This window comes from Stigmatopora nigra, chromosome 6 (assembly GCF_051989575.1).
Source record: "Stigmatopora nigra isolate UIUO_SnigA chromosome 6, RoL_Snig_1.1, whole genome shotgun sequence".
Classification (NCBI taxonomy): domain Eukaryota; kingdom Metazoa; phylum Chordata; class Actinopteri; order Syngnathiformes; family Syngnathidae; genus Stigmatopora; species Stigmatopora nigra.
Genome location: NC_135513.1, coordinates 13,056,192 through 13,067,831, shown reverse-complemented (window position 1 = coordinate 13,067,831; position 11,640 = coordinate 13,056,192). Strand labels below are relative to the sequence as shown.

Genomic DNA, 11,640 nt, shown 5'->3' with positions numbered 1-11,640 from the left:
TATTATAGGCTAGATGTGTGATGCGAACCGTGAGGCAGCGGAGACAAGTGTCGTGACTTGCTCGCCATGTTGTGTCGGGGCCATTTGAGAAACCCAAATTGACGTTTTCAATGGAGGGTGTATTTAGAAAAAGCTGTTTAAAATAAACAACAAGTCAAAACTTTTAAAAAGGGTTCTTTATTAAAAATTCTGTACATTTTAGTTAATACAAATAATAAAAGCTAAACTAATGAAAATAATTAAGTTTATTATAACTAGATTTTAAATTCAAACAACAACTTATAATCATAGCCAAATTAATGCTTTTAGTTTGTAATCCAGAAACATTAGTACTATTTTAGTTGAGAAAATCAGTCACCATGCAACAGGAGAGACATTTTTTTACACAAGATGGCCACCGCTTACTTACTCCAAGGCTAAAAATCTAGCTTTCCGTATGTGATATCTATAATGCTGAAGCCACGTCGTCAGGAGAAATTTTGACGTAGTTCCGTTTCTCCTAGAACAAATGTTCATTCTCCACCTTCCAGTTAATAAATTGGACGACCATCATCGTCAGTGGTAGCCAACGAGTTAAAAAGGGTCACCCCCTCGAAAAAAACAAACAAAAATGTTTTTAACATGGAACGAAAGAAAGAAATACTCCAAAATAAATGGCATTGTCAAATGTACACAGTAGCAGGTTCTCGTAGTCACGTGATAAGCGTGACGTCGATAAGAAACCTCTATTGACGTCAACAGCAAAAAAAACGTGCTTGTGTTTTATTTCTGAAGGAGTGTCAGGGTAAAAGCAACTCCTTGCCCGCCCACCAGAGGACGCCTTCGTGCCGGTTGCGCACACGTATTGAGTCCACCACTCACGTACTCGCCTCGTTTGTCTTCCAAATTCCATTAGGTCGGCGCCGGCGAGGTCGACGCGATTATCATCCGAGTATAGGTCGAGTGGGATGGACACGAGCGGGACGGCGCGTGGAGTCTGCTTGGTGCACGGAAAACCATGGCTGATGGGGAGGAGCGAGCCCCGGAAGGCGAGGGTCGGTCCCCTGGGGTGCCGGAGCACTCCTCCCTGAGACTGACGTCGTCATCACCGCACATCAGTGACGACGCGGCGAGCACACAGACTACACAAAGGCCCGACGTGGACAGGTAAGACCCCCTTTCCTCCTCATATTAAGGAAAATATGGAAGCTTTTCCCCATGTTTTAGGTGCATTCAACAAATTGCTGTATTGCGCGCATTTTGCGCATTTTTGTGAGATCAAGATAATTTTGATAGTAGTTTTATTTTTTAAAATGATAGCATAATCATTTGAAAAATTGAAAAAATAGAGGATTATATCAATGGAATTAATAGTTTTGTATGGTATTAATAGTTTTGTGTTTTTATTAGGTAGTTGTGATGGAAGTTTTAATTGGTGTACTGATATATTGATTAAATTAAATAGGAATTAGGTGTTTATGCATTCTTAAATTGAAATTAGATGTTTAATTTTGTTTTGTGGAAGGTTTTAGGGCTATTTTTTTGTAAGACTAGTTTATTTTTTAGGACTTTTGCTCAAAAATACACAAACTCAATTGCAAAATTGAAAAATAGCTTATTTCCTTTTATTTCTATTGCTCGCAATACAAAAACAACATTTTAAACTAACATATAAATCAATCACTTTAACCAAAGTTTACTAAAACATAACATTTCAATTCAGGCACTTTTTAAAATCAGCTTTATGAGGATTAAGGCCTAAAAAAAAGTCCTTATTTGTCACAAAAAAAGCTCAAAGAAATAAAATGCTTTTAAAATTAATCACAGAAAACACATACGTTTTAGAGACGGAACATTTCAACGGCTCCACTTTATTTCGATCGTCAACTCCCAGATGTCTTTTAGCTTGAAAGGGTAAGAGTGTAATTACAAGACCGTCGAAATGACCTGTTGCCCCACCCACACGCCTCATGTGGAACATGGTATTTAACACTGCATGTGTGTATCCACGTCCGACCAACTTCACGTCCAACGCCCTGCTTGTGGTCCAAAATCCTGCAGGTCCGCCCTTTCTAATAAGTTTCTTCTCCTGCTCAAAGAGGAATAAGTTAGTCTTTAGGCCTCTTTTCACTAAGCCCCGCCTTCCCAATGGTATATTTTATATCCCTCTCTTTGATGGTGGCCATCCACGTGCCGCCAAGACGGTAAATGAGTGGGAAGAAGCTTTTTGGTAGCATGTTATTACCGAGGAGCCAAAATGAAGGCCGGCTCTGGTTCTTGTGGAGTGTAAAAAGGCAGTCTTTTTTTCCAGGGCTCTCCGGAAATAGCCTGGCCAAATTATCCATTACGTTGCGTGTACATGTGGAATAGATGTTTTATTTATTTATTTTTCCTTTAGCTAGTTTTTCCCCATCAACACCCATTTGTAACGGGCTAACTGGGTGGTGGTGGGAAAATAAGAGTTGGATTAAATTGAATTTAATGCTTTTTATTGTTGTTATAAACGTAGAATGAGATTTTAAGATTCACCATAAAATGCACAAATATAAACTACAAATTAATGATTAATCAATGAATAATAAGAATCAATTAAAACATCAATCATGACTAAAAAGTAATAAAAAAAATGTTATCACATAATAAGTTGTCAACAACATAAATAAGTAGGGAAGTGCACAAATAACAACAATAAAAAGATGGATGAATTATCAATCAATAATAATCAATGGATAAATAATATTTAAATAAGTAGTCATCATAAATAAGTAAGTAGTAGGCAAAATAATAAATAAGTAGTCACCATAAATAAGTAGTCAACATAATATAAATAGTCAAAATATTAAGTAAGTAGTAGTCACAATAATAAATAAGTAGTAGAAATATTAAGTAAGTAGTCAAAATATTAAGTAAATAGTAGTCAAAATATTAAGTAAATAGTAGTCAAAATATTAAGTAAATAGTTGTAAAAATACATTCAATATCTTATTATGTGATTCAAATCATGTTTTTTGACATATTTCCTCTCAACATTTTTAATGATGCCAATATTATACATTGTAAATCAACTAACTGAAAAATAAGCCACAACATCGAAGAAAGACATTGTAATGAATGTTTCTTGTGGCCTTTGTGACATCCTCAAAGTAGTTTTATATGTAAACAAGTGAACATGGCATCCAGAATGACAAAGTACTGTCGTCTATAGCTGTCAATAGTAAGTTCATTTGGGAAATAATAAGATTTATATATGAAAACGTGACTCTATTTTTAGAGTGTAACTGCTTCGGCAGCCCATTTGTTCAAATGAGAGGTGGTCAACACGTCTCCACCAATCAAAACAATCATTTTCCGTGAATTATGATCGTTCCGCATCTTGAGGCACAAGCTGTCATTTTCAGACTCGACGTCATTTTTCTCCTCCCCCTAAAAAATGGATCGGCTGCAACTTGATCCCTGTTTTGGCTCGGATGCCATTTTTGTCCACAAGTAAACAACTCAAATGGCTCTGGGTGCCAATGTGTGTCCCCGGAGCCATTAGCGGTGAAAGGCGCCTTTTTAAAACCTTTTGACGTTGAAATCAAGAAAATGTGGGAAGGGGAAATTGTCACTGAGTTGATGGAGGGCTTCCTCCAGCTGTTAAGTGATGCGCAATGGGAAGAAAAAAAAATACATTGCAATTAGAGCACATCAGCCACTTTGGGTCGCCATGTTTGCACACACTCACTTATATGTACTGTATGTATATGTGTATATATGAAAAATACATATGTGTATATACATGAATACATATATATACATATACAAACATTTACATACATGCATATGTTGTACCCGTGATTTTCCACGGGGTGGTAGGTGGTAGTTGTTTCGCCTTTAAAAGACGGGTGAAATAATCAGACAGGCTCTTTGTTGTATTTCCAAAACCAACTTTAGTTATTTAAGCAATTCACACAAAACATAATATACAATAACACTCAAATATATACATAGTAACATATTAACAACCCGTTATAATCCAAAGCAATGTACTTGCTGCATAAACGATTATAACTTATGAGTATTGTAACTTGTTACCTTTTGTTCCGGCCGTCATTTACTGCATACTATTATGCTACTGCTATAACGGCGGCCGAAAGTAGCCTGCTGTAGACAATGCGCCCGAGACTCGCACATTTACGCGCACACACGAAAAAGCAAACAACCAGCGGCCGAAGGTAGCCTGCTGCAAACAATACCCGAGCCTCGCACATTTACGCGCACACATAAAGAAGTAAACAAACATCACTTAAGCATTACGTTCTTTCTGACATGCTACTATTGCCTCTTGCACATCTCACACTCAGTCGTTATACAAAACAAAGCAACATACCTTTAAAAGACGGGTGAAATAATCAGACAGGCTCTTTGTTGTATTTCCAAAACCAACTTGGATAAATGTCTGAATAGCCCGTTATTATACCCTACCAAGGTCTATTACCATTGGTTAGTCATTACGTCATCGCCCCTTGTTTAACGCATGCTAGCGGCATGAGTCCCCTTTCAACTTAACACCTGCTGCACTCATATATAACATCAACTAATTAACCCTGTCACACTAGCGGCATGAGTCCCTTTTTAACTTAACACCTGCACTCATGCATAACATCAATCACTTCACCCTGTCACACTCTCCCCCACAAAAACAAATGTCGTCCCGACATTAATATGCTCCCAAACAATTCCACTTTGGTGAGCCGATGCTCATTACAGTCCAGGCGGCACGGCCACAGTTCAAATATAATCCACAACTCGTACGGTCCACGTTTTACTGGATGGCACAGTAATCACAGTCCATAACAGTCCATAACAGTCCATAACAGTCCATGACAGTCCATGACAGTCCATGACCGCATCATGCACGTCGTCCTTGTATGTTCAAGCTTGTTGGAGTCCAAACAAAAAAGGTGGCTGCAGGTAATATGGATGCAGGTGTACTAACCATGGGGCCACTCCTGGTGCAGGCTAAACAGTTAGCCGCTCCTGCGGTGACTGTGTACTATGACAGGAGGGGATTCCAAGATGGTCATAGGTCGTACGTCGTGGTGGGTGTCTCTCCCTTCTCGGCCGTTCATCAGTCAGCGCCTCAGGTTCCGTCACGGCGGTTGGCGGGGAAGTCTCTGATAACTGCTCAGCACTAGGACCTTCAAGAGGAGGGTTTGCTCCGTCACCAGGCAGGTCCTCCAGCTGATGGTCCTCTTCCACTTGTACTGGTCCGGAAGCAGGGCCCCTCACTTCGTGTGTCTGGTCCACAGGCAGTGGCCTGTGCTCCGGCTCCATCTCTTGGGTACCTCTCTCATTTAGCTGGCGTAGCTCATAGTGGGAGTCATCTTCGTCATCGCTTTCTTCGTCTGACTCCTGATGAGATGCCGGCTGCTGTTTCTTTCTCGGCGTCCTCGTGCCGATTTTCCCTTCTTCTGGTCTTATCTCAACGGGCAAATGGTCACAAGACATTAGTAGATTTCTGTGCAGAATTCTGGAACGATCTTTACCTCTTTCTGGCCTAACTTCATAAATTGGTAGGTCCGATCCCATTTGCTTCACCACTGTGTGAACTGTATCTTCCCAGAAGTCACGGAGCTTCCCAGGTCCTCCTCTTGGTGTCAGGTTTTTTTGGTTTGACCTTTGGGAATCTACTCGTCTTTGTCTGTTGAGTAGGAATTGATTCACTAGATTTTTGACATTCAAGGGGAGACTTGTCAGTGTCTCTACCATATTGGGTCAAAGCTCTAGTTGATTCTATCTTTAACCTCTCATTCGCCTGTTCTTGTTCCCTTTCTTTCAAGAATGTAACTTTTTCCAGCTTCAATAATTCAAGCTCCTCTTTCAGTTCTCCCTCCCTCTGGAGAGATGCCATAATCTCTCTTTCTGTTGCTTGCTTGGTCTGAAAAAGTTTCTCCTTCTCCACAACAAACATGTCCACCTGTTTCTCCAGAGCCATTTTCTCTTCTTGCAGTACGCTAATCTCATCAGTTTTCTGCTGCTCAGCTTGTTCAAACTGAAGTTCAAGATGGTCAATCTTTTTCTGAAAGGCTTCTCTCTGTTGCGATATGTCCTCTTCCAGTTTTTTGATGATGTGATCTTTAGATTGAACGATTTCATCAGTATGCAAGTTTTCTAGCGCCAAGAGTTTTTTCTGTTGGGCTATTTCCTCTTCATAAGATAAAAGTTTCAATTCTTTTGCCTCCACATCTGTTGCTGCCTTTGCTAAACAGCCAACTGTTTTGTCAAGCTGGTTCTTCAACTCTGCATTTTCGCACCGCAGATTTTCTCCCTCAGCTTTGTAAATTTCTATAGCTTCATTTCTCGCAGAGAGCTGCTCCAACAAATCTCTTCTTTGCTTATCGCTCTCTTCATTATGCCTAGCTTGTTCTTGTTTCATGGCTTCAAGGTCCCTCTTGAGAATTTTTTCGCGCTCAAGAGAGGCCAAGTGTTCACTATTTATTGCCTGCTTTGCCCCAAAAAGTCTCTGCCACCCCAGTCTTCTATCTTCATACAACATCCTTATCCCCTCTTTTAATTCTAACAACTCAGCCATACCTTGGTCCTCGTCTTTGAGTTCGCTCCTTTTCAGGTGTTTATTAATGTGCCACAACAAATTGAATTGTGATATGTGTTTCGGACTCCCTATGTTAAGGAAATCACATATTTCTAACAGGTCATTAACTGTTAGCTTGCACAACATTTCTTCTACCCCTATGCGTACTGGCTCCCGTTCCATTTCCATTTTCTCAACACGGTAGGAGTTTGGTTTATGATGAAAAAGTGAACACTGAACTGGCACGTTTTTACCGTCTCTCTGATGATCTCTACTGGCCTCAGATGACGAGTACTCTGCCAACTTCACGTTCCTTTTAACAGCAACACCTCTTCTCACTGTCTTGATCCTGGTTGTGGTTTAGGTTTTGCGGGCTCAGCATTCAGTACTCAGGTTGTGAATACTGGACATCAAAGCAGCAAATCCCAGCGGTGCCTCCAAAAATGTTGTACCCGTGATTTTCCACGGGGTGGTAGGTGGTAGTTGTTTCGCCTTTAAAAGACGGGTGAAATAATCAGACAGGCTCTTTGTTGTATTTCCAAAACCAACTTTAGTTATTTAAGCAATTCACACAAAACATAATATACAATAACACTCAAATATATACATAGTAACATATTAACAACCCGTTATAATCCAAAGCAATGTACTTGCTGCATAAACGATTATAACTTATGAGTATTGTAACTTGTTACCTTTTGTTCCGGCCGTCATTTACTGCATACTATTATGCTACTGCTATAACGGCGGCCGAAAGTAGCCTGCTGTAGACAATGCGCCCGAGACTCGCACATTTACGCGCACACACGAAAAAGCAAACAACCAGCGGCCGAAGGTAGCCTGCTGCAAACAATACCCGAGCCTCGCACATTTACGCGCACACATAAAGAAGTAAACAAACATCACTTAAGCATTACGTTCTTTCTGACATGCTACTATTGCCTCTTGCACATCTCACACTCAGTCGTTATACAAAACAAAGCAACATACCTTTAAAAGACGGGTGAAATAATCAGACAGGCTCTTTGTTGTATTTCCAAAACCAACTTGGATAAATGTCTGAATAGCCCGTTATTATACCCTACCAAGGTCTATTACCATTGGTTAGTCATTACGTCATCGCCCCTTGTTTAACGCATGCTAGCGGCATGAGTCCCCTTTCAACTTAACACCTGCTGCACTCATATATAACATCAACTAATTAACCCTGTCACACTAGCGGCATGAGTCCCTTTTTAACTTAACACCTGCACTCATGCATAACATCAATCACTTCACCCTGTCACACTTACACATATATATATACATACATATAAATACATATATACAAATACATACATATACACACACACACATATATACACACATGTACATATACATACATATATACATATTCACACATACATATACATACTTATATACATATACACATATACACATATATACATGTACATACATATATACATATACATACATATATACATATACATACATATATACATAGACATACACATATATACATACACATACATATATATATATATATACATAGACATACACATATATACATATACATATATATACATAAACACACATATTTACATATACACATATATACATGTACACACATATACATGTACATACAAATATACATATACATACATATATACATATACATACATACATATATACATAGACATACACATATATACATATACATACATATATACATAAACACACATATTTACATATACACATTTATACATGTACACACATATACACACATATACATGTACACATATATACACACATACATGTACACACATATATACACACATATATACATGTACATACATATATACAGATATATACACACATATAAACATGTACACACATATATGAATGTACACATATATATATATACATACACACATACATAGACACATATAGACATACACATATATGAATATACATATGTGACAGATTGTAATTTTTATTTTGCAGCTTGAACGCCTCCATTCCCGAGCGTGTCACTTTTGAATGGCCAGAGCAGGACGCCATGGCCTTGTCGTCACAGGCGCACAGCACGCGTGCCAAAATTGACGGCGGCCTCCATCAGGATGCCTGCCCCGTGCACGCGGCGGCGGCTGCGGCGGGCTCGGGCGACGGCAAGCGGGCCTTCCGCAAGAACAGGAACGACGACTACGTGAAGATCTCCGTGAAGGAACCCGACGCCAACCGCCTGCCGGCCGAATGGTGGAAGACGCTGCTGCTCTTCCTCTACGCCGGCTTCAGCATGCTGCTGACCACCGTGGTCATCACGGCGGTCCACGAGAAGGTTCCGCCCAAAGAGGAAATCCCGCCGCTGCCCGACACATTCTTTGAGTACATCGACCGCGTCAAGTGGGCCTTCACCGTCACCGAGGTCAACGGCATTGTTTTGGTCACCATTTGGTTCCTGCAGCTCTTCTTCTTCAACCACAAGTAAGTGCTCCAAAAAACCACAGCAGGTTTTTGACTTGAACTGAGCACAGAAATCATATCTTTATCCTATCTGAATATTCAGTTTTTTATAGATCTAAAACAATGTTGATTTGAGCTTTTTTTTAATATATTTTTAGGTTTTACAAAATGATTTTTAAACTAAAAACACAAAAAATGGATTAAAAAATTACAATTATTAATTTAAAAGGGGGCAAATCAGGAATTTTAATACATCTATACTCTTCATTTTAATTCGATCCACAAAGTGTGTTTTCCCAGTAAAAAAAAAGTATAGATATATAGAAAATATATAGATAAGTAATATAAAAGTTAAAATAAAGAAAAATATATATAGATAAGTAATACAAAGTTAAAAAAAGAAACAAATATATAGATAAGTAATATAAAAGTAAAAAAAATCTATATATATATATATATATATATATATATATATATATATATATATATATATATATATATATATATATATATATATATATATATATATATATATATATATATATATATATATATATATATATATATATATATATATATATATATATATATATATATATATATATATATATATATATATATATATATATATATATATATATATATATATATATATATATATATATATATATATATATATATATATATATATATATATATATATATATATATATATATATATATATATATATATATATATATATATATATATATATATATATATATATAGATAGATAGATAAGTAAAATATAAAAATATAAGGGCACAAGAAAAAAACAACACCAAACTGGAGAGCAAAGAGCCACTGCACCCCGTGCGTGCCGCCATCTTGGATCTCCAGAGCCATAGCTTCCTTATCCCCATCACAAATAATATAGCCCCCTTCTCTTTTATCAAAATAAAATTTGAACTCTAAAACAACATTTTCTATGTCCTCATGTTTTCTCAATTTGCTATAAAACACCGTCAAATCTTCATCCTCTTCGCAGGTCCATCGTATTCCGACGCTACTTCTTCCTGGTGGGCACCTTGTACTTATACCGCTGCATCACCATGTACATCACCACCCTGCCAGTCCCCGGCATGCATATGAAGTGCGCACCAAAGGTTAGAAGAACATTAAAATCCATCGACGCACGGGTTAGCAACATTTCACATTCTCTTTCAGCTGTACGGAGACTTCCACGCCAAACTCCGACGAGTTCTGGACTTGATATCCGGTGCCGGGCTGTCCATCACCAATTCCCACATCTTGTGTGGAGATTTCCTATACAGCGGACATACTGTGGTGCTTACGCTCACGTACCTGTTTATCAAGGAATGTGAGTGATTTTCCATTTTGGCTACCGTATTTATTGGAGTATAATGTGAACTCATAATTCTGGACTTTTTTTGTTGTTGGTAGATTCGCCACGTTCCTTCTGGTGGTACCACTTGATGTGCTGGCTGTTGAGTGCTGTGGGCGTGGTTTGCATCCTGGTGGCGCACGACCATTATAGCGTGGATGTGGTGGTGGCCTACTTCATCACTACACGACTCTTTTGGTGGTATCACAGTCTGACCACGCAGGTGAGCGTCCCTCTATGAAAAGCTTACCAAGGAGAATAATAGCCAATAGTAGGATCTTCTTTGCTATTTTGGCGTTGATCGTGAAGTGGTTGCGCAACATTTGATTAAATTGATAGGCAGTGTGAAGTCCTGTAACGTGACTCACTCTGTTAAAGAATAATTGGGCAAAAAATATTATTTAAAAAAAATTAGCATGAATACCTAACTGGTAATATTGTAACACCTTATGTATATATGTGTATACGTGTATATGTATATATGTATATACGTGTATGTGTATATGTGTATATGTTTATATGTATATATGTGAAAATGTGTATATGTATATATGTGTATATGTATATATGTCTATATGTATATATGTGTATATGTATATATGTGTATATGTATATATATGTCTATATATAAATATATTAGAATCGTTTGATGAATGGTAAAAAATATTGTAAAAAATAGGTCAATTTTTTAATCCAAATATTAAAACAAGGCTAAATTTTGATGTTTTTCTTAATTAAATCTCGTCACATTAAACATAAAAACATGAACTACCACCTTTAACCTTGTCCAAATGAAGTGGAACTCTATTGTTGTCAATGCTACACTATGAATTCATCTCATCTTTAAAAACTACTACTTTTGAATGAATTTATACATACATAAAATGCACTTTTGTTTTCATATGTGCAGTGTCAATGTTCCCCAAACAACTACCTGACCAAAACCTGGTGGCACCCGCTCTTCAACTTCATGGAGCGTAACGTAAACAAGCCCGTACCGTGTGTTTACGGCTGGCCCGTCAGCTGGGCGCCGGGGTGCCTCAAGAACCGCTGTAAGACATACTCCATGGTACAGAGCGCGCGGGACGAGTGAAAGCCTCGATGGGGTCTGGGTCAGGGTGAGGCCTTCCAACAAACACACGTGCCTAGAAGGAAAACCACGCTTTCATCCTTTATTCCTCCTCCCCTGAGCGTCTATTGATTTGTAGCTGTGTTTTGTCCATATACAGTATACAGTTT

The 11,640-nt window shown here is 38.1% G+C and overlaps 1 protein-coding gene across 1 annotated transcript; it reads left to right on the top strand.

The window, feature by feature from the left end:
* Positions 1-765: 765 nt before the first annotated feature.
* On the top strand, positions 766-11,620 carry sgms2a (sphingomyelin synthase 2a). Its single transcript, XM_077719067.1, has 6 exons — positions 766-1,146; positions 8,558-9,037; positions 10,045-10,162; positions 10,224-10,377; positions 10,461-10,624; positions 11,312-11,620. Exons 1-6 carry the CDS (start codon positions 998-1,000, stop codon positions 11,492-11,494), a joined length of 1,248 nt encoding a protein of 415 aa, XP_077575193.1. The 5' UTR covers positions 766-997; the 3' UTR covers positions 11,495-11,620.
* The last annotated feature ends 20 nt before the right edge of the window (positions 11,621-11,640 follow it).